General features: G+C 40.3%; 1 protein-coding gene across 13 annotated transcripts in view; it reads left to right on the top strand.

Annotated features, from left to right (window-relative positions):
• MAP4K4 (mitogen-activated protein kinase kinase kinase kinase 4) overlaps positions 1-23,808 on the top strand; it is a 219,556-nt gene that overhangs the window by 183,103 nt on the left and 12,645 nt on the right. For 4 of the 13 annotated variants that reach the window (XM_040336420.1, XM_040336417.1, XM_040336423.1 and 1 more), the window contains 11 exons: positions 418-524; positions 5,029-5,180; positions 8,366-8,463; positions 9,197-9,205; positions 9,769-9,944; positions 10,207-10,327; positions 11,124-11,306; positions 15,093-15,210; positions 16,126-16,350; positions 20,901-21,044; positions 21,361-21,495. In XM_040336420.1, the coding sequence (XP_040192354.1) occupies positions 418-524; positions 5,029-5,180; positions 8,366-8,463; positions 9,197-9,205; positions 9,769-9,944; positions 10,207-10,327; positions 11,124-11,306; positions 15,093-15,210; positions 16,126-16,350; positions 20,901-21,044; positions 21,361-21,495 (1,468 nt within the window). The remainder of the gene's footprint in view (positions 1-417; positions 525-5,028; positions 5,181-8,365; positions 8,464-9,196; positions 9,206-9,768; positions 9,945-10,206; positions 10,328-11,123; positions 11,307-15,092; positions 15,211-16,125; positions 16,351-20,900; positions 21,045-21,360; positions 21,496-23,808) is intronic. The other 9 variants (XM_040336429.1, XM_040336419.1, XM_040336421.1 and 6 more) reach the window with 3 other exon arrangements.

The following is a 23,808-nucleotide window of genomic DNA, read 5'->3' as shown; positions in this document are numbered from 1 at the left end:
CAGTAGGCATGTTTTTAATGTTTCATAACTGTCACAAAATCGAATGGATTTTTTTTCCCCAAGTTTTCTGTGAGGTATGTGTGAACCTCTCGCATGCTTTACACAGCTAATGTATGCTGCTGCACATCCAATGTTGGCTTTTCTGCTTTTTACCATGTAATTTTCATGATGCTGCTTCAGCTATCCAATTCATTACCACTATTCCAAGACTGAAGCAACTCTTTCAGACAAAAACCATTATCACCAATACAACTTTAAACTATAGTCTGTTATTTTGGTTACTTGATGCTTAGTTTATCAGATTGTAACCTTTAGTGAAACGCTTTCTGTGAGCTGCCGGTATGTTAGTTTATAGTGCCTTACTGTTTTCTGTAAACATACCAACGAATGATATGCTTATTTCCTTGATTGGCATAGGTGCCTGTAAGGACAACATCAAGATCCCCTGTGTTGTCTCGAAGAGATTCCCCTCTGCAGGGCAGCGTGCAACCGAATAACCAGTCTGGACAGAGGAATTCCACAAGGTACAATACATGAGCTTGGAGGACACGTTCTCCTAGGTTGGACCTGCTCCTTTCTGTAGTAAGCATTAGTGCTGATAGACTGCAAATGGTGAGACAAACGCAGACCTACTGTAAAATATTGCTAGTCCCCAGATGTTTGATTTCATGCTAAGGCCAGGAATAGACCATTTTGAATCTGAGATTTGAACCGTATGTGGGCAGGCTGAATGTACTTTGGTAAAACCAGCCTGCCGGATTTACTTACGATTTATCTCTAGCGGCTAGCAATCACTGTCTTCTACAATACAATGTCTCGGGCAGGAGGAGTTCCCATGTCAGCACTGTCTGTGTTGATGGGGGAATTGTGCAAATTTCTTTCCTGCAACCCGTAGCTGCAGAAAAGAAAGTTGCACGGTTCTTTGGCCTGCCTAAGAGATGGTGGATGGTTGAAAATGACAATGGCATGTAATTAATCAACTTCATTTGCTTCATAACCTATACATTAAGTGCCTTTTAAAAGGTATGTTCTGTGTTTTGTTGCATTACAGAGGAAAGAGAAAAGGAAGGTGTGTGGCCTGATGCATGAATTTTTTTTTAAAAGTTTATTTGGAACAAAATGATATATACAGAAAATACTACGTGTTCATAGGTGGATGAATTACAATAATCACGCTTAATTGAATGGTAATATATATTAAAATAATGCCCATATGGATAAAAGGTGAATGCGCGGCTAAAGCGTTTCAAGGATTTTCCTCTTCCTCTGAGCCTTGGGAAACCAGGTCTGGTCTGCATGTTAAAATATAGAGGACTGGATGAGTGGCATATCACTGGGTGAGTGGTATGACCTCACACAAGGATTCTCCTTCGCTGTATGGATATTCCTTCTACATCACAGCACTCTACATTAAACAAACACAGAACAGATATAGATAGATTTGCAGACGTATTTGCAAATGGTATAAAGACATGGTATGTTAAAAGTTGCCATACCATAAAGTATAAATGACAGTAGAGTTGACAAAATGCATAAATAAGAATGTATAAGAAAATGGAGATGGAAATGGAAGTAGTAATAACATTGCTGCACGATACTATGGTACTGCAATAACACAGATAATGACAAACCATAAAAATCATTATAATGGCTAAGGGTATTTTACCTAAAAATACGCTACCTCCAGGTGCAACAGACGTGTGGGAATTCATAGTGCTAAAAAATGATAGTATATAGAAGTGGACCGTGCAAGGATAAAGGGATAAAGTCGTCCGTTCTTGGAAACCTTTGGATGCAACATAATGTAGTTAAGGGAGCGCCTAGAGCAGAGATATGCAATTAGCGGACCTCCAGCTGTTGCAGAACTACAACTCCCATGAGGCATAGCAAGACTCTGACAGTCACAAGCATGACACCCAGAGGCAGAGGCATGATGGGACTGTGTACCAGGGTATGTCTAAAACTAGTAAGGTATGATGTAATATACGTTGATTTAATGGGTTTTAGTGGGGGTGAAATGGAAAGTAAATGCTACTGACCTACCCAATGGTTAGTGCTCGTATTGTAGCCTCTCTCCCATATAATGATCCGTGGCTGGGTGTCCAAATGAGGACAATGATATCCTGACGGTGAACTTTCAGTGGAGCTGTGCAGGTTCCCCTGCGATATTGCTGCCGTGCGGCACTCTGTGGCGTTATAGCTCACAATGTGGGTGTTCGGACGGACAGAGCATATGGCGTGCGAGCAGACTCGTAGAAGTTGTTCCTTTGGCTGTTGGAATGCACGCCATCATCTAAACGAGATGTGGGTGGGGTGATGCGTTCCAGCAAGGACCTGTCAGATCCCAGGAAGCCTGTCTGTGGATGGGCCTGCATGTGTCATGGCTTGTCAGAGGTTGTGTACTGTAATACAAAAACAAAGTGAATGGAAGCGCATTATGTAGTATAATTGATACTTGTAGTATTAATATCATTGTTATCTGTATACATGAGTGAAATGGAGGGAAAGTGAAATTATTAAAGCGGTTCTCCACCCTAAAGTGTAGTCCCGCTGATCGGAACCCTCCCCCCTCCGGTGTCACATTTGACACCTTTCAGGGGGAGGGGGGTGCAGACACCTGTCTAAAGACAGGTATTTGCACCCACTTCCGGCCACACGCTACGGGCGAAAGACGGGCATTCCGTCACATCCCGTCTGTCGCCCGTTGTGTGCTGGGAACACTCGGCTCCCAGCACACATCGTGTGAGCCAATCGGCGGGCGCAGCGCGACTCGCGCATGCGCCGTAGGGAACCGGGCAGTGAAGCCGCAGCGCTTCACTTCCTGGTTCCCTGAGCGTGGATGGCGGGGGGAGCAGCAGAGAGACGAGCGATCGCTCGTGCTCTGCTGCGATCAGCGCTGGACTCCAGGACAGGTAAGTATTAAAAGTCAGCAGCTGCAGTATTTGTAGCTGCTGGCTTTTAATATTATTTTCCCGTGGCACATCCGCTTTAATACTATTGTTGATTAGTACATGAAATGCAATAGACCAACGTTGCATTACAACCTGGAAGTAAAATGGAATTTACTCAGACTTTGTACCATGTGATGAACATAACATTCCTACAACTCGACTTTGAAAGTGCAAAATATTTTTTGAGGCACAAACAATTCAAGTAATCTTTTGTACATGCGCAATCACCCCCTTCACTGCTAAACACCTCAATAGGATGTGGGCAAACCACAGAAGTCCCATAATTGGTTGATTGCATAAGGTCCACCTGTGTTCCATTAAAATGTCACATGATCTGCCACATGGTTTCAGTATAAAGGCCCCTGAGTCTGCAACACCATTAAGCAAGCAACATGAAGAACAAGGCGCTCGCCAAACGGGTCAAAGACAAACTTGTGGAGAAGTATAGATCATGGTTGGGTTTTAAAAAAAAATAAAAATCCCAAATTTTGAATATCCCACAGAGCATAGTTTAAAGTAGTTGTAAAGGCTAAAGGTTTTGTCTTAATGCGTTCTTAGCTCCCCCTGCCCTCCTTAAATACTTACCTGAGCCGATCTTGGCCAGTGCTGTGCACAAGAGCAGTAGCGCTGCTCTTTTTACATCCTCACTGGCCACAATCAAATCCAGTGAAGAGGATCACAGTGCAAATTGAGAGCGAGCCTGCTTGAGTACCCTCCCTAGCAAGTGGCTTTTGGTAGAAGAGGGGATTTTTGTTAAAATGGGCGAGGATCCAGGAGTGCTGGCGGGGGGACACCAAAAGAGGAGGCTTAGGGCTGTTCTGTGCAAAACCATTGCACAGAGCAAGTGTGACATGTTTGTTATTTTAGGAAAATAAACATTGAACCTTTATCACTGTAAATCCTTTATAACAAAATGGAATGAATATGGCACCCTGCAACCTCGATGAGAAGGCTGCCCACCAAAACTCAGACTGGGCAAGAAAGGCATTAATGAAAGATGCAACAAAAACATTAAATGTAGCACTGAAGGAGTTGCAAAGATCTACTGTGCAGATAGGAGCATCTGTCTATGCAGCCGGGCCTCCTGGAAAAGTCTCCAGAAAAAGCCATTGCTTAAAGAAAATAAAATAGGAATACAAATCCGGGTTTCACCAAAAAGCCTGTGGGACACTTCCTAAAAACCTAGGAGCTTTTTTTTTTTGGGGGGGGGGGGGGGACACTATCTGGTGTGAGCCCAACTTTTCCCATAACACTGAAAACATTAGCCCCACAGCAAAGCATGACAGAGTGGCATCATACTATGGGGATGCTTTTCATCAGCAGGGACTGGAAAACTGGTAAGGATTGTAGAAAAGGTGTTCTAAATATACAACCGTTATCCATCTTCAAGTAGAATGAAGGGCATGAATACGTATGCACATTCAGGATTACTGTTTTTTTGTTTGTCACAATAACAATTATTTTGCACCTCCTTGTAGGCATGTTGTGTACATTACATTGCTCCAAAAAACTCCTGGTTGCAATGCAAAAAATCAGTATAAACTCCTAGGGAATGTATACTTTCATAAGACACTGTACTTCTGCTATGCAGAATGCATTTAGATAAGTAATAATGCAGGCCCCTTGACCCTCCTAGGGAAAGGGAGCCTTGACTGATGGGGGCATGGCTAGGAGTTGGGCATGGTAAAATGCAATATGTAAAGCGGTTTAATATGTTTGGCTGCGTGACATGAGGCTGGAGCTGAGCCCATATAAAAGTTATGCTTGAGGTAAAATTTGTGCCTTTTGAAGAACACAAAAAAAGATTTAAAGCAACTATGTTGCTAAAATGATGTAAAAAATAGTCCTCTGCAAGGAATACGGTATATGTAATATGTGCCTCTTCTGCTGCCACACTGCTGATTCCTGCTGCAATGAAGAAAACCTTCCACCCGAGAACCGCTGGGCTCTAGTTTTTTTTTTTTTTTGTTTCTTAACACTTTAGAGTAAAGTATTTATGTTAGAGATACCAATGTGTTTTTTTTATATTAAATGCTGCTCAACTTGGATTATCCTAAAATCGTCTCTTTCCTATTAGCAATATCGAGCCCCGGTTGCTTTGGGAGAGGGTAGAGAAGCTTGTGCCCAGGCCGGGCAGTGGCAGTTCTTCAGGGTCAAGTAACTCTGGTTCCCAAGCAGGATCACATCCAGGATCTCAGAGTGGCTCAGGAGAGCGCTTCCGCGTGAGATGTGAGTAACATCTTAGTATATGCATTGCTTGTGTTTTAACCACTTCCATACCGGGCACTTACGCCCCTTCCTGCCCAAGCCAATTTTCAGCTTTCAGCACTGTCGCACTTTGAATGACAATTGCGCGGTCGTGCTACACTGTACCCAAACAATTTTTTTATCATTTTGTTCCCACAAATAGAGATTTCTTTTGGTGGTATTTGATCACCTCTGCGGTTTTTATTTTTTGCGCTATAAACAAAAGAAGAGTGACAATTTAAAAAAAAAAACACTATTTTTTACTTTTTTATTTAATAAATATCACAATTTTTTTTAAAAAAACGTTTTTTTTCCTCAGTTTAGGCCGATATGTATTCTTCTACATATTTTTGGTAAAAAAAATCGCAATGATCATATATTGATTGGTTTGCGCAAAAGTTATAGCGTTTACAAAATAGCTGATAGATTTATGGCATTTTTATTTTATACATTTTTTTACTAGTATTGGCGGCGATTTGCGATTTTTTTTACTGTCACCGTGACATTGCGGCGAACACATCGGACACTTTTGACACGTTTTTGGCGCCATTCACATTTATACAGCGATTAATGCGATAAATATGCACTAATTACTGTATAAATGTGACTGGCATTCAAGGGGTTAACACTAGGGGGTGAGGGAGGGGTTAATAGGTATACCTAAATTGTGTTCTAACTGTGGGGAAAGGGGGGTGACTGGGGGAGGTGACCGATCTATGTCCCTATGTACAAGGGACACAGATCGGTCTCCTCTCTCCCCTGACAGGACGTGGAGCTCTGTGTTTACACACAGAGCTCCACGTCTTGTCCCTGTAGCCGCCGATTCCGAGTGCCTGGCGGACATCGCGACCGCCAGGCACGCGCATCGGCATCTCGGGGACGCGCCGGGCGCGCGCGCGCCCCCCAGTGGCCGCAAGAATACAGGACGTCATATGACGTCCTGTTGAATTTTCAGAGTAACCGTGGAGCCGTCATTTGACGATGGCCCGGTACTCTAGTGGTTAAACTAATGGTGCCTAGAAGAAAAAACAACTGCTAAATTATCCCTTTGGATGTTGGAATTCCTAGAATCGCTACAGGCACTCTGTTAGGTCTCCATAAAAATGTAATTGCCATATTTAAGTGAGAACTACTTTGGGACAAGATTTGACTACACTTGGTATGCTAAAGCAGGTTTTCTAGTGCACAGGGGAAATCCTATACTCTAGAAAACCCTACAAATTTTGCACAAAGCCAACACCACAATGGTGTTAGTTTTCTTGCAGATACAGGACTTCAGTAAGGCTCTATTCACACTAATAAGACACATTTTTTTTGGTGCATTTTGCAGAAATTAGGAATTTTTTTTTAACATGGGTTAAAAGTCGGTCACTTTTGTTTCCCCGCAAAATGCAGCGTTTTGTATGCAACATCTTCAATGGACCCGCATCCTAAAGTGCCAGTGGATCAAACTCCAGATCCTTAAGACCCCCCCCCCCCACCCTACGTGAATGAGTATGGGATGCCTATTCATCAAAAAAAAAGTAGTGTACTGTTAAATACAGTAGACAGGTTCTTGACAAGTCTTTTATTAAAAATATGTTCTCTGCTTCTTGTAAGAAAATAAATGGCTGCACATCCAGGAATTCCAATGGCCTTTTATTGTTCAAAGTGATAACACCAAAGACACAAACACGAGGTCACGTAGACGCGTTTTAGCTTTGTTAGCTATTCAACTACCTCCTGCACAAGCTGTGGCTGTAATAAAGCACATCTGCTCCAAGATGGAAAAGGCAGAAATGCCCTGATTCTAGATGGTGCAGCTCTTGATCACCTCTTTGATGAACCACCCAACTAATTTTTTCTTGATGAGAAAATAAAAAATCGGGAAAACATGGAATATAGTCCATAAAAACTTGCAAGGGGAGCGGCCCAACAGTAAACATCAGCTATAGTTTTGCTGATGCACATGACATGGTAGTCCTGTAGGACCTTTGGGTCTCTAAACTTTGAACGAAGGGGAGTATACAAGTATATGTAGCTCCCTCACTGCAGTCCACAGTTCTTTAGTGCATTATACAGTAGCACAGTATAATACTATATAATACTATATAGCTACCAACTCTCCCTACACAAACTGTCAGCTCTTCCCAAACTTCTCCAACACTCACTTTCAAATGGCTGCTGGGAACTACCCTTTTTTATAGTAAGGGAGCTGTCACATTACAAAGACTCCACTGATGGCCAACTCTGCTGACCACAGTTAAAATATTAGGCAGTGTGTGGTCACAAAGAAATTGGCCTTGCGAATTTCCACATTAAATACATGGGATGACATGCTTCTAATCAGGTCAATTTATTTGCACATTGTCAGTTTAGCGGTCCATTCACTTGCTGCAGTTGCTTAATGTGTTGGTGTAGCCCATTTATTTTAGAAGCAGTGCACTTCGATGCACAGGTGTATTAAAAACTATGGTATATGTGCTTTGAGGTGCCATGAGTGCCACTCCCAACGCGCAAGTACCCATGTAGTTGCACACACAATGAAATACACATTTTACTGCAAGTTACTGCTGCACAACTAAATAGGCCCAGTATAGAGATGCCTCTTAAAGGCACAGTACATGTCAAAAAAGGTAGTGAATCTGACACTCCTTGGTATTTTATCAAACAAAAAGAGTCATATGAGCATTTGATTGGCAGTTCACATACAAATTTTTGCTCGTGTGCAGTTTACTCTGGATGACAGTTCCCTTATACATAACAAAGCACAATCTCTTCCCCTCTGTTTTCACTGCACAAAATAGATTGCATTTGTAAATGTCATGTTTTGTGTGTTGCATCTGGTACTAACATTCTTTGCCAAAGTCTTGTACAAAGATGGTTACAGTTGGATATTTGTAGTATTTTAGTGTTCACCTTCTTAAAAGTAATTTCCCTGTTAAACATTTGTTTAAAAGTCTTGAGTTCATTACTTGGTGTATAATAATTATAAATGGGCTTTCTTGGTATAATAATTAGATGGCCTGTGTTTTGATAGGAGAATTTGGTATACAACACAATCTTGCGCTTTATTTTTATTTTTATTTTTATTTTTTATTGTATCTTGTCTGTATCTTGTCTCCTTTCATGTCTACTTGACAAATATTGTCCTTTTTTTTTTTTTTTTTCTCCCTTTGAAATACCAGCATCATCAAAATCAGAAGGGTCACCATCCCAGCGTCCTGAGAATACCACCAAAAAAACGGATGAGAAGAAAGATACTGGAAGACCAGGCAAGCCTACTGTAAGAAAATCAGCTATTTAAATGTATTTTTGCATTTATGTATGTATCCCCTTTAAATTTAGACAAGTCATCAGTCAAGCCAATAGTCTAAATGGCAAGGTTCCAACCTTCCCTGTTAGAAGGTACTGTAAGTGCTTTATCGACTTTCAGGACCTGTTTGTGTTTGCTGTGTTGCCCACCCCTTAGTCTCAGTGCTTTTAGACATGCCGTGGTCTAAGATTAAGATCCGGTGTCCTGCTGTAATATAGACTTGAATTTTTTTTTTTTTAACCGAACTGTAAAAAAAAATTGGGGCTAGATTACAGAATATATGTACCTTTTCTTTGTTCCTTAAGATTTACACCTAATTGCTTGCAAAAAGAGGCTTCGTGGGAGGTATTATATTGGGGTGTGTGTCTTTATAGCTATGTTTGCCAGTGTCCAATCACCTAAAGGTTGGTGCATAACCTATGGTATAAGAATTGGTCAAAACTTCTTTAATAAAACCATATATCTACTTGTAAAGATTTTCCCCACACCATTCTTTGTAACCTCCTTGGGGCTTGAAACAAGAGGGTTTTCATCATCCAAGCAGAAAATTAGCTTGATTTACCATAAAATGAACCTCTTTCTAAAGATTGATGTTTTTTTAAGTTAGAATGTTTTGTGGTTTACTTTTCCGCTGACATTTTTCTTTAATATGTCTTCCATGTTTTCTTCTGGTCTGTTCATCACATATGGTGCAACTGTCTAGGGAGAAGTGGTAAGTAGACTAAATATTGAATCATTCAAAAGATTACAAATATTGCAGTTTAATTATTTGCGGCAAAAAATGATCTGACATGTTTACATTTGTTTACTTTTTAACTTGCACTGCTGATAAAAACATAAAACTGCAGTTTCTAAATTGTTTTACCTCCCCTGGTTGCCTTGTTTGTGTCCCACAGTTTTGTAGCATGACTTGTACCCGCTCAGCTGCATAAAAAAAAAAATTGTCGTAGATCCCACCCAAACAATCCTTAAGAGTTGGTATTGTGACAGTGCTCAGACCTCGCAGTTCATCACGTAAACACCAAGCACTGCAGTTTAGGTATACGGGATTACGGGCACACCTCATGCCCAGAAGTACCAGGTTTATCAGGGCTGTATTGGTGAATTTAGATGGGGTAGTAACTGCAGTATAGCATAGTGATCATATTGGTTTAATTTATTTCAGTCATTTACTGGTTTGTTTACTTTAAATATGCCATTAGTATGTCATTCTCTTTGTTTTTTTCCTTCTTTTTTTTTTTTTGTACAATGATTTTTTTTTACTTTTACATCCAGGACTTGACTGCTTTGGCAAAAGAACTTCGTGCTGTGGAAGATGTACGGCCTTTACATAAAGTAACTGACTATTCTTCATCCAGTGATGATTCTGGTACTACAGATGAGGAGGATGATGACATGGAGCAAGAAGGAGCAGATGAATCAACCTCTGGTCCTGAGGATGCCAGAGCAATGTATGTGTTTTCTAGCCCCTTACATGTTGGTGTTTGGTAAATGTTGAAGAGAAAAAGGTGACTTTTTAGTCAATTACACGTGTTTGTATTTTAAGTATTCGCAGCAAAATGACAGCAAACTGGTTTCATTGGCCAGCACCTCCACTGTCGTTATTCTTTACCTATAGGGTATACTAGTTTTAGTGGTATTAGGTTTTTTCAGTCATGCGTCAGGTTGTTTGGAGGCTTAACCTCTGCTTTGTATCCCTTGCATGCTGTGCAGGTCCTCGCTGAATCTGAGTAATGGAGAGACGGAATCTGTAAAAACAATGATTGTGCATGATGATGTGGAAAGTGAACCTGCCATGACTCCTTCCAAAGAAGGCACTTTAATCGTCCGACAGGTATAATACCTAGTCTGTAAGAAAATAAATAACCTAGCCAACTCTTCCATCCATTCTGTTCATTCCCTTGCATTCTGTTCTCTGTGATATGTTGTAGCAGTTAGCAACCCATTCATTATGGCAGGCTTTTGTTGTTTCTGTGCATGAGCAGTAGATAGATGAATTCCTTTCATTTGCAGCTTTCTGCATGTTTTGCACAGGCGCACTCTACTAACTTTCTAATAAGCTAGTGGTTTTCTGAACCAGAAGACTGTGCAGAGCGTAATAATCAAGCAAGCACAGATCAGACCTTTAGTAACCAGTCCCATAGTCCTTTTTAAAGGAAAAGAGGATTAATCTGGCATTTCCGTTATAACACTAACATTTTGAATTGGTGCCTAAACTATTTTACACAATACTAGCTTTTGCTTCAGAAAATGCAGAGTTTGTAAACATATGACTTCATGCTTGCTGGTCCAGCATCTTGGTCAAGGGTGTTATCTTCCCAGTACTTTAAATACACCATTAAATATTCACCTAACCTTTTAAATAGTACTGTCAAAAGACTGCATAATAATTGGGTTTTCTGCCTTCGCATTCAAAAGCCATTGTAAGCGAACTAAAGGAGAAAAAAATGGCTTTTATTCGAAAACCCTTCACCTCTTACTGTGGCCTCAAGACATGAAGTTACTTGGCAGCTCTGACTGTCCTACCCCTGTCAGTAATGTGAATTGTAATCCAACGTTTAGAATTTGCCAGGGATAGTATGTACTAAAGCAGCACTTGAACAAGACAAGTGTGACTGTTTTTTCTACAGAGTACAGTTGACAAAAAGCGTGCCAATCAACTTGAGAGCAATGGCTTTGCCGGGCGCATTCACCTCTTGCCAGATCTCTTACAGCAAAGCCATTCCTCCTCCACCACCTCCTCCCCATCCTCAAGTCAGCCGACACCTACCATGTCCCCACAGACACCCCAGGACAAGTTAACTGCTAATGAGGTATGTCTGACACTAGCTGGCTGCTTACTTAGAAAATAGGCTGGTGACACAGTGTCTGGTGAGATGCTTCCCTGTAAACACCACTCTAAACTTTTTTTAGGTTGTGCAAAACTAAACACTCTGAGCCTATATCCATGTGTTGCACTGTCATCTGCATGTCTTTACTGTCTACTAAATATTCACGGCACATTGCACATTGCAAAGTTCACTGATTACTTTACGGATAAGGCATCAGTGAACATGTTTCATTTGTTCTGTGTTCTTCCAAACTCCTCACATGGCACTTTTTCTCTGCATTATATGTATGTATGTATGTATGTGTTTGTTAGCGTTTCCCATCTGCTTTGGGATATAGGCAGAGCCTTATCAGTGTAGAATGGTAGAATATTCATGTCGGGAGCATAATTTGAACTTTAAGAATGCTTGTATTTATTTGCTCTTGAAAAAACTCTAAGCGTCTCGATTGACATGAATGGGACTCCCTGCACAGGGATGCACAGAACACTTGTGCATCCCCCATGCAGGCAAACGCCCTCGCAAGGATGTGCACTGTAGTGTGCCGGTGTGAACAAGGCCTAATGGAGAGCACAATTCCCCAGAACTTAGTTACAGCAGAAAATTATTTAGAGCCCTGAGCGCTCATACACATGACAGATTAGTGTATTGGGCACCCACTGCTCATTTTCTTTCCCTCATTTCATTTGCTTTTGGCATCTATTGACAGGCGTGTGTACTACAGCAACATTATCTGTATTTAACCTTAGTATATCCTGGGAGAACTCAGTGGGGGTTAGGCTCCATGTACACGGGACGTTTTTACAACTGCTCCTAAATGATTAAACTTGATAGATAGTAACCCACGTTTAAAACATCCATTTTGCAGTATTTGCATTTAGAAGCGTTTCTAAATAAAAAAAAAAAAAATTTTTTTTTTTTTTTTTTCTTTAAATTGTCAAAAACGTAAAAAAGCCTATAAACAAAAACACGGCTAAACACCGTTATCGTGTTTAGCCGCGTTTGGAGTCTGAAACGTGGAAATCTACGGCGTCTGAACTCATTTTTTTGTTTTCAAAGAAACGCTGTTAAAAGCAACTGCCTAAAAATGACTGAAGGGGATTGGTTTCTATGCAGAGCTGCACCAGATTTTGCACTCTCCGGTTTTATTAAATCAACCCCATAATGTTCATTTTAGTGCTATAAAAGATCTCTCCTTCAGTGATCTTTCCTCTAGTGTTCCTTGCCCTCTAACATACCACCTGCATGCTTCAAAGCTACTGTAAAGTCTTTCTGTTTCAAATAGGTAATTTTACCTTTATCTGTAAATAACTGGCCTGGGAACAACCTGCTTTCTCACGTAATGCAATATCTCTCTGATAATTGAATAATGAATAAGCAGGATGGAAAGTCCAGTGAGATGACTCTTGCTTTTGTTTTCTATGCCGTCATTGTGTGACCATTTTTGGTTGCTCAATGCATGTGCTCTGTGTAAGTGTTTTCGAATTAGGCAGCTTTAGACTATGTGCATAATTGCTAAAACTGTAAATGTTTGAGCCAACTGAGTGCAAATCGCGTTCAGAGGGCCAAACCACAACACGAGTGAGCAACCTAAATTTGTTTCTGTCTACAAACTGTCCCAAGTTCACAAATTGCTCTAGCTATCTTTTTATTTTTATGGCAAGAAATATAGGATCTAAAAGAAAACAAATAAGATAACATTCTCAGTGCCCTTTGCAGTAAATGGATATAGCTTTCTTGTTCTATATGCGTCTTTCACTATGAGCTGCTGGCTAATACCTATTGCTTTTGGGTTATTTTAAGCATCTCATATTCTCATTTTTGCTTCAGTGTTAAGCTTGTGGTTTGCCTTATGATCCCTGCAACACCTTTTTGTTCCTGTTTATGTGCCAGCTTCATCTGCAAGCAAACATTATGAATGCATTTCATCTAATGCACTTTAACTAATGGCATAATCGATCACTATGTTAAACGTATTGTGTCAAGTATTACATTCCATATTGACTTGCACTGTCCCCTTTTAAATTGTCATGATTGGGTTTTTCTATTTATCCAGCCTCCAGATATTTTCTTTTGAAGCAGGTACAAGTTGTGCATTCACAATTTATTTTCATTTTAGAACCTACAGAAATAATTTTTCAAATTGGCTATTTAATTGGCAAAACCAAAGTTTAATGAATATAAAAATACCCAAAGGATTTTTAATTGCTTAATTTAATTGGTAACTTTAATTGTATATTTGGGCCAAAAAAATTAGCACATTTCTGCAATACATTAGCATTTCCCCACATTTTGTCTCTACAATTTTGTCTTGTACTTAAAAATACCCAATAATTCTGACAGAAGTCCAATTGGCTATAAAATTCTTGCAGTATGCTCACAACACAGTGCCACTGCTGAAATCCCAAGCAATTTTGTCTGCCCTGTCTGAATTCTCCCCTACTGAACTACAATTACATCCCTACCCCTTTTCCACATCTCCATAACTTAAGGGGGTGTCCTGTAGTCCACAAGGGAAGAACTCTGATAGGGTTGTCAGCACTTCTCGTGAGATATCAGTGCACAAAAGCTTTGTCAGCTCAAGACAAAGTTGGGGGCTTATTGAATTTTTAGCAGGAAGAGCAGATATTTTGTGTAAATACGTGCATGAATTTCCGGGATGTACTTTTTGTGTGTTGGGGGATGTTTTTTGCCCAGACATGCAGTTTAAAGCGGGGGTTCACCCTATCGACGGGAAAAAATTTTTTTTTTTATTTTACCTTAAAATCAGGCATTGTAGCGCGAGCTACAGTATGCCTGTCACAAATTTTTTACCGCCGTACTCACCTTGTAGTCGTCCATCGAAGATTCCGGGGAATGGGCGTGCCTATGGAGACGGAGGATGATTGACGGCCGGCTCTGGCGCGTCACGCTTCTCCGGAAATAGCCAAAATAGGCTCGGTCTTCACGACGCGTGCGCATAGCCTGTGCGCAGGCGCCGTGAAGAGCCGAGACCTACTCCGGCTGTCTTCGGGGAGAGTGACGTGCCAGGGCCGGCCGTCAATCATCCTCCCTCTCCATAGGCACGCCCATTCCCCGCGGGAGCCGGAATCTACGATGGACGACTACAAGGTGAGTACGGGGTTAAAAAAATCGGGACAGGCATACTGTAGCTCGCGCTACAATGCCTGTCTCGATGGTAAAATGTGTCGGGGGGGGGGGGGGGGTGAACTACCGCTTTAAGTACAGTACGGAGTAGTTCCACTTGCATAGTGCTGTTGAATATTGGCAGACAGATGGCGCTATTAAATCATCTTCCACAAAGTGCTGACTGTGCACTGTGGAGTTTTGCAGGCAGTAGTTTGCTCTAATCTAGAGATTTAGGGACCGTTTCATTAAATTGAAGAGCTACAGCATAATTCTTAGAATATCACAGCTTTATAATACTAAAGTGCCCACCTATTTACAGAATTTTAGGTACATAATATTATGTAATATTAAAAGCCATGATGTATAAAGGTTTCAGCCAAAATAAACTTGGATAAAGCAAGCCTAGTGTATGTGTAGAATTGGCATAAAGACATATTGATATGCCAGCCTAATTTGAAGTAAATTGCTCCTATGTTACTGGTATGTGATATAGAAATTATAATCTATATGCGAATCATAGATACCTTATTTTTCACACAGCTTCTCTAATAGAATGTACCCACCTTACCATCAACCACCATGCATAGTATCAGAATGATGTTAAGACTTTGATGTTCACTTATATTTTTTCATTTGCTTCAGACCCAGTCAGCAAGTAACACCCTTCAGAAACACAAATCTTCCTCCTCCTTTACACCTTTTATTGATCCTCGATTACTACAGATTTCTCCATCCAGTGGTACAACTGTGACATCAGTGGGTAAGTGTCCTCCTTTTAGCACTAAGCATCTGTTCATCCTATACCATTGCTACATTAAGTGCTATATAGTCATTGGTGACTCGGGAATTAAGTTCTTTATGATTAGCAATTAATTAGAGTCTAAACTGCAAACAAATAGACAAAAGTTCTTAGGCATTTTCTCATATCCATATATATTACTGATGTGTAGATACTGTTGATATTTGACATCTCCAACCTGCTTGACCTTTCTTCTGATTTCCTGTAAATATAGTATGTGTTCTTGTGCTCCAGGCTAACAGCTACCCTGCTTCTAACAACCTTTACATTATCGTTGACTATACCAAACATAGGCAAGAAAGAAGCCTTCCTCATTAGCTGTGCAGTGAAAGACCTCTGGTATCGTGATTAGCAGCTGCCCACTGCAGTACCCATCAGTGAAAGATCATTATGTTCAACATATTTTGCCTCGCTTTACTAGTTGTACGTGGTCACCGTCAAGTGATCAGAAATGTATTTCAGTTCTGCTTTCTTTTGGATATGACGAAAGTGTATCTAATTTTTTTCTACACTCTGTGCATTGCTGGCTACATTTGTCAGTAAAGGTTTGACTCCCAATTGCATGCAGAGCTGAGCCCCTCTTTGTTTTTATCACCTCTGTACCAAAAAAAATATCCAGCATGTTGAATTATGTGGGTCTGATCTCTTTATTACCTTAATAAACTATTATATTTTCCCCCTGGCCAGATATCGGCCTGCCTTAAATGTTAATTTTCAGTTAATTTTGTGTTACTGTAGGTGCATATGTGTCACTCAGTCCCCTTAGTGGTGTCTGCCTCCCCCCCCCCCCACCCTGCTTGCTATGTGCAGTGTAAATAAAGCTGGCAATGAAACAGAGGTTTTGTCATTGAACATATAACCGCTTATATCTTTCAGGTACTTACATGCGCACACTGGAATCTAACCTTAAAAATACTAATTTTATTTTAGTGGGGTTTTCCAGTGAAGCGTTGAGGCCAGATGCTATGAGACAAGATCCTACAAGGAAAGGATCAGTTGTTAATGTTAATCCCACGAACACAAGGCCACAGAGTGATACGCCTGAGATTCGCAAATATAAGAAGAGATTTAACTCTGAGATATTGTGTGCAGCTCTTTGGGGTGAGTTCTTTTATCACCATATGATATTTAAAAGGGCAGTCTTGTATAAAACCATTTACTTTGGATAGATGACTGTCATAATTGTACAAGATAACTTTTCGCTGCATTAATATATTTATTTATTACAGGTACTTGTAAGTTTACACAGTGCTTTACCTATATATTGTACATTCACATCGATCCCTGCCCTCAAGAGCTTACAATATAACCACTTCCTGCCAGTAGTACGTCACATGACGTACTAGACTTGAGTGGAGATATCTGAATGATGCCTGCAGCTACAGGCATCGTCAAGATATTTTTTTTTTTTTTTGTCAGCCAGCGTTTTCCCTCAATTTTAAAAGCAATCTTGGCTGTTGTTTACCCTCTTGATTGCTTTTACAGGCACCCCCAACCTCCTCCTCTAACTCTAAACTGGTAACCTGTAAACATTTTTTAAAGCGTAGGTTATGGAGATATTTTGGGGTACCACAGTTTGACGCCATTTCATAAGTGTGCACAACTTTTAAAGAGTGACATGTTAAGTATCTAGTTACTTGGCATAACATCATCTTTCACGTTATAAAAAAAAAAATGGTGTAAATATTGTGTTTTTTATTTTATTTTATTTTTTTTAAACAATCATGTTTGAAAAATTGCTGCCTAAATACAGTGTGACATAAAAAAAATTGCAACAACCACCATTTTATTCCCTAGGGTCTATGCAAAAAATAAATACAAAATAAATGATTATATATATATATATATATATATATATATATATATATATATATATATATATATATATATATATATATATATAAATAAATATAATATTGTATGTCTGTCTGAGGAAAATAATTATTTGATCCCCTGTAGATTTTGTAAGTTTGCCCACTTACAAAGAAATGAAGGGTCTATAATTTTTATCACGGTATATTTTAAATGATAGACAGAATTTCATCCATAAATCTAGAAAAAACACATGACACAAATGTTCTAAATTTATCTGCAGTTCAGTGAGTAAAATAAGTACAGTGGAACCTCGGATTACGAGCATAACTCGATCCAGGAGAATGCTCGTAATCCAAAGTACTCGCATATCAAAGCGAGTTTCCCCATTGAAGTCAATGGAAACGAAAATAATTTGTACCGCATTGACTTCAATGGCATGCAATACCGCATGCGGCCAGAGGCGGGGGGCGTCGGAGAGCCTTGGAAACGGCCAAAAACGTACTTGGTGGAGTAACTTTTGTTGGCAAGCAGAGGTAAGACGTTGCTTGTATTCGGTTACCAGGTTTGCACATATTTCAGAAGGGATTTTGGGCTACTCTTCTTTACAGATCTTCTCTAAATCCTTAAGGTTTCTTGGCTGTCACTTGGCAATTTGAAGTTTCAGCTCCCACCATACATTTTTATAGGATTAAGGTCTGGAGACTGGCTAGGCCACTCCATGGCCTTAATGTGCTTCTTCTTGAGCCACTCCCTTGTTGCCTTGGCGGTATGTTTTGGGTCATTTTCATGCTGGAAGCCCAATCCATTACCCATCTTCAATGTTCTGGCTGAGTGAAAAAGATTCACATTCAGGATTTTACAATACATCTCAATGTGGATAAGTCGGCCTGTACCTTTACCTTTCGTGTTTGACTTTAGGGTTGGTTTTCTTGGGGTCATAGTAAGAGTTTTTCTTTCTCCAAACATGGCAAATCGAGTTAATGCCAAAGAGCTCAATTTTGGTTTCATCTGACCACAGCACTTTCTCCCAATCCTCTGAATCATTTTAGATGTTTATTAGGAAACTTAAGACGGGCCTGTACATGTGCCTTCTTGAGAAGGGGGACCTTGCGAGCAATCCATGGTAGCGTATTGTGTTACCAAAGGTTTGTTTGGTGACTGTGGTCCCAACTGCTTGAGATCATTCATTTTGTATTTCTTCCATTTGTTAATAATCGTTTTTGCGACCGTTGTCTCCTTCTCACCATGCTTCTTGCTGGTGAACTTGTAGCCCATTCCAGGCTTGTGCAGGTCTACAAGCTTGACCCTGACGTCCTTTGACAGCTCTTTGGTCTTGCCCATGATCATGAGGTGTGAATGAAAGAAAGACATTCTGTGGCCAGCTTTCTTTTATACACATAACGAGTGGTCGTTGGGAGTACCACCTTAAATTGACAGGACTAATTCGCTGTACCTAATGAGCACATACTGTAGCCAGTCTGTGGGAGCCAGAATTATTGTTGGCTGGTACAGGATCTAGTACTTATTTTACTCACTGAACTACAAATCAGTTTATAACATTTGTATCATGTTTTTTTTTCTGTATGTTTGGTTGATGGTCTCTGTCTATCATTTAAATTTACCCTTTGATAACATTTATAGACCCTTAATGCCTTTGTAAGTGGTCAAACTTACATAATCTGCAGGGGATCAAATAATTTCCCCACAAATTATGATTTTTACATGGAGAAGAATGCCAGAATGGGCCCGATATGGAAGTGGTTAAGGTCCCTATCTCACATTCATGCATACATACTAGGGCCAGTTTAGACTGGAGCCAATTAACCTACCAGCATGTCTTTTGGAGTGTGTATTAAGTTAATAATGCAGAGCTTCACATACACTTGCACAGAACAAATCGCTACGCAAAAAAACAGTATTGTTCATTTTTTATTGCAAAAAAATAATTAGACTGGATAGAAATGTATAAAATGTGTGCATATCGACTATGTGCTGAAATGATCTGAATACTTGTTTGGTTGATATAACCCGTGTTATGTTGGCCAAATTCAATTGAGCAAAATTTAATAATATATTTAAGCAAACCCTTTTCTCTACTACATAGATGATTATAGGTAAAAATAAATAAAATAAATACTATTTCAGCTGTTGGTCAAGTCCATCTAAATCTGCTAGTACATCTAGCGCTAATCTCCACCAGATGACAATCCAGCTGTGAAGATAGCTTTGTTGCATCTCCGTAGAGTGGAAACACCCTAAAGCCTTGGTACACATGTACTGAAAGTTGGCTGGTTCAACAGATGTTGGTCTACTGACCAGTTTCTGTCAATTGGTCATGCTGGAAAACCAACATTCGATCAGAGCTTGTAGCCAATGGCTGTAGAGAAGGGGGAATGAGGAGTCTCCCTTGTCAGAATACGGTAACACATAGTTGCTGGAAAACCAACATTCGATCAGAGCTTGTAGCCAGTGGCTTTAGAGAAGGGGGGAATGAGGAGTCTCCCTTGTCAGAATACGGTAACACATAGTTGTGTTGATGCAGAGATCTGTCCATTTTTTTCTTTTGCTTAACCTGCTGCTTGAATGAAAAGAAAAAAATATACCCAGCTTACGACAAGAAGTGTGTTCAGATCACGACGTGAAAATGAAAGTGACGCTAAAGGTTTTTTTTTGTTTTTAAATAACAAACATGTCATACTTGCCTCCACTGTGCAGCTTGTTTTGTACAGAGTGGCCCTGAACGCATTTTTCTTCGGTCCCCTGGTGGCTCTCTTCCTGCATTAGATATCCCTCTCTGGTAAGCGCTCTCCCAAGGGGGGTTACCTTGCGATTGCGCTCCCGAGTCCAGCATTCAGCGTCCATTGCCCCCAAATGCAGGACTCGGCGACCGCGTTGTTGCATTTGATTGACAGCAGCGGGAGCCCATGGCTGCGCTATCAGTCTATCCAATCAAGAGTCGAGAACCCCTGGCAAAGATGCAGCGTGTCCTCGTCGTGGGACATTCCAGGGCTCAGGTAAGTAAAATGGGGGGCTTGGGGGCCGGTAACCGTCAGACGTTGTTTCACCTTGGGAAAAAAAAACTTTAACGTAAATAATAAAAAAAAAAAGCTTAAAAGCAACTAATGCAGCCACCACATTTTTAAGTCCTGCTAAGCAGCAATGTATTTACTTTTTGGTTTTGTTTAAACAACAACTTTCTTGTAAAGGAAAGCACTTCACTGCCTCACACCTGAAGCATCCCAGATTAATGGGCACAGTGAAAATGGCTGGGTTTTGTTCTGAGTAAGGGCAGGGGTTTGTCCCGAGTACAGTAACCCATAGGTAGTCAATGAGCATAAATCAATAGTGGCTGAAAAGCAATAAATTATTTGTCAGGAAAAGTAGCTAAAATATGTATTTTAACTTTGACTCCACTTATGAGAGGTATAAATGTGAATGATCTTTGCATCCTTATTATGGATATGGCACTGCATATAGTTTATACCTAGAGATAAGCTGAAATGTAATTCAATTCAATTTGGGCAAATCTACTTTTCACCTTCACTGGAAATATTCAACATGAAAGGTCATCATTTATTCCCCAAATATAATACCTGTAGCAACAGCTTTTCAATGACCTCAGATTATAGAATTTTGTTCATTGACGTTTTTTTATTTTTTGGTTCTTTATACGAAAGCTTTAGAAATATACATTGCAAATCGTCAAATGGGATCCCAGCTTATCAGGGATTGGTTAATGGTTTTAGTATTCTGGTTTATTTTGTTGGCAGTGTTTGCGCCATCATAATTATTGCATGTGATAGTTTAAGGTCATTTTTTCTGGTTATCATCCATAGGGGTTAACTTGTTGGTGGGTACTGAAAGTGGATTGATGCTGTTGGACCGGAGTGGTCAGGGAAAAGTGTACCCCCTCATCAACAGAAGACGATTTCAGCAGATGGATGTTCTTGAAGGCCTCAATGTCTTGGTGACTATATCTGGTAATGTACTACATGAAAAATATACATTTGCTAATGATCATTATAAATATAATTTAATCATTTATGGTTGTATTTTGTGAATACTTCAGTAGATTTAATGTTCCTCCTTTTTTCTCCATAAAAGGAACCTGTAAAGACAATTATGGGAGTTGACATCCTTCTTTTTTTTTTTTTTTACCGGCGCGGGAGTGTTGTCATCGTGGCTCCAGCCAACTTTTTTTAGGGCTGCATGCTCTTGGGTTTATGCATCTATAATTTCATCTTCTGTTTTGAGGGACAAGTCTTTTCTTGATTGTGTATATCTGTGAATTTCCAGGAAAGAAGAACAAGCTCCGAGTGTACTACTTATCATGGCTGAGAAACAAGATCCTTCGTAATGACCCAGAGGTGGAGAAGAAGCAAGGGTGGACAACTGTAGGGGATCTGGAGGGATGTGTGCACTATAAAGTTGGTGGGTATCTAATGCCTAATCTTCCTTAATACATTTACCAGTGTGACTGTTTATATTGTCAAGGGGTAGCAGATAGAGGGAGTGTATACACACACCCTCACTCACCTCCCCCAGGTAATAGTCGTGTAGACTGGAGTAGCAGGCTCCTAAGAAGGCATGGCTTTAATGCTCAAACTGGTAATTTTCTTGGTGAAATGTATGTGTGTTCAAATCACAATACTATCAAATTGCAGCACTAGCTAATGATCTGCCATGGTTGTATATTTAGCACAGCCTAGTTTAGTCATTTTACCATTTGTTGTTTCCTTTTGACCCATAAATATAGTTTAGTGATAATAAACTGATTAAAACAATTATGGAATACTTTTAAAGGGTCCATTTATAAAAAATCTAATGTTCCTAAAATGGTTGTAAACCTATAAGGCTTACCTGTAGGTACTGTGAATTTCTCCTAAACTTGCAAAGTTTAGGAGATATTCACTGTATCCGCATGTGCCAATGTCATCGGCACTATGCCCACTGAAGAAACGGCTTGCTCGTGCCATATACATCGGCAGAAGGACACGGCTGGGCACAGGCACGTACCTGTATGTTGCCTTTAAGAGCCCAGCCGTGGCGGCGCGCTCTCGACCCGGTCCGAAGCTCCGTGACCTCGCCCGCAGACTCGATCGCGGTCTGTGTCCCACAATCGGTCACAGGAGCTGAAGACTGGGGAGAGGTGGTGTGTGTGTGTGTGTGTGTGTGTGTGTGTGTGTGTGTAAACACACCTTCCCCGTTCTTCTGTGTGACACTGATCGTCTGTTCACTAATATAGGGAACAGCGATCACTGACGTCATACCTACAGCCACGCCCCGCCTACATTAAGAATCGCTTCCTTAGGGCACACTTAACCCCTTAGCGCCCCCTAGTGGTTAACCCCTTCACTGCCATTGCATTTTCACAGTAATCAGTGCATTTTTATAGCACTTTTCGCTGTGAACATGACAATGGTCCCAACAATGTGTCAAGTGTCCGATGTGTCCGCCATAATGTCGCAGTCATAAAAAAAATCGATGATCGCCGCCATTAGTAGTAAAAAAAAAAAAAAGATTATTAAAAATGCCATAAAACTATCCCCCATTTTGTAAACGCTATAAATTCTGCGCAAACCAATCGCAAACAAACGCTTATTGCGATTTTTTTTTTTTTTTTTTTTTTTTTTTTTACCAAAAATGGGTAGAAGAATACGTATCGGATTAAACTAAGGAAAAAAAAGTTTTATATCTTTTTCAAAATTGACGCTCTATTTTTGTTTATAGCACAAAAAATAAAAACCGCAGAGGTGATCAAATACCACCAAAAGAAAGCTCTATTTGTGGGAAAAAAAGGACACCAATTTTATTTAGAAGCCACGTCACACGACCGCGCAATTGTCAGTTAAAGCGACGCAGTAAGGAATTGCAAAAAGGGGCCAGGTCCTTAACCTGCATAATGGTCCGGGTCTTAAGTGGTTAAACACAATAAAATAAACCTTCCACAAGAAAAAACATTTGTTAAAATTCCTACCCCAGCAGTTGTAATTTAGAACTTTCACTGCTGCTGCTTTCTTGAACTTCCAGTCTTCACAGGAAAGAATTGGTGCACAGTGCAATTTTGAGCCAGTTTGGAAGGTTGGAGGAAGACCCAGGGGGTGTGCCGTGCCATCCTAGGCCATAGGTTCACACAGTGTAGGGAGGGCGCAACTCGAGTCCCTGGATGCAGAGGTGGCTCCATATGAAAGTTGACGCCCTGAAATAGGAAACCTGTGGCAGCGGTCATGGAACCAGCTTAAAACCTTAAAGCATATCTATGTTCAAAGTTTAGAATTGACAGGGGGTCAGTACAGGAACCACTGCTTACAGGCAGCAAAGTAGCATGGGATATGTAGTCCGTAGAATTTGAAAGTGAACGGCAGAGAAGAAGTTGCAATGTATGCAGGGAATCCAGGAAGTTGTGGAAAGAGATGGCCAGCAGACCGGCAACACTTACAATATGATGGGAGATTGTCAGGAAAGATTATGCTGTGTGTTCCCAAGTTACTCTGTTGTGAATAAAACTACCCTTACTACTGCCCATAGTATTTGAAGAACGTTCAACCAGAAGAGAAAATCCTAAGAACATTTTTTATTTTTTTATTTTATAAATATGCTCAAAAGTGTATCTAAACCCAAGAATCGAAAAGTAATATATTGCAGATTATCTGTTCTTACATGTAGGTGATGCCTTAAGTTCCTTTAAGGCTTTTCTTTATTTTTGCCTATTGCAAGTAAATACACTTCCTGTTTTGGGATGGC

This window comes from Rana temporaria, chromosome 2, assembly GCF_905171775.1.
Source record: "Rana temporaria chromosome 2, aRanTem1.1, whole genome shotgun sequence".
Lineage (NCBI taxonomy): Eukaryota > Metazoa > Chordata > Amphibia > Anura > Ranidae > Rana > Rana temporaria.
The sequence above is the reverse complement of the archived record's forward strand: the minus strand, read 5'-3'. Positions and strand labels throughout refer to the sequence as shown.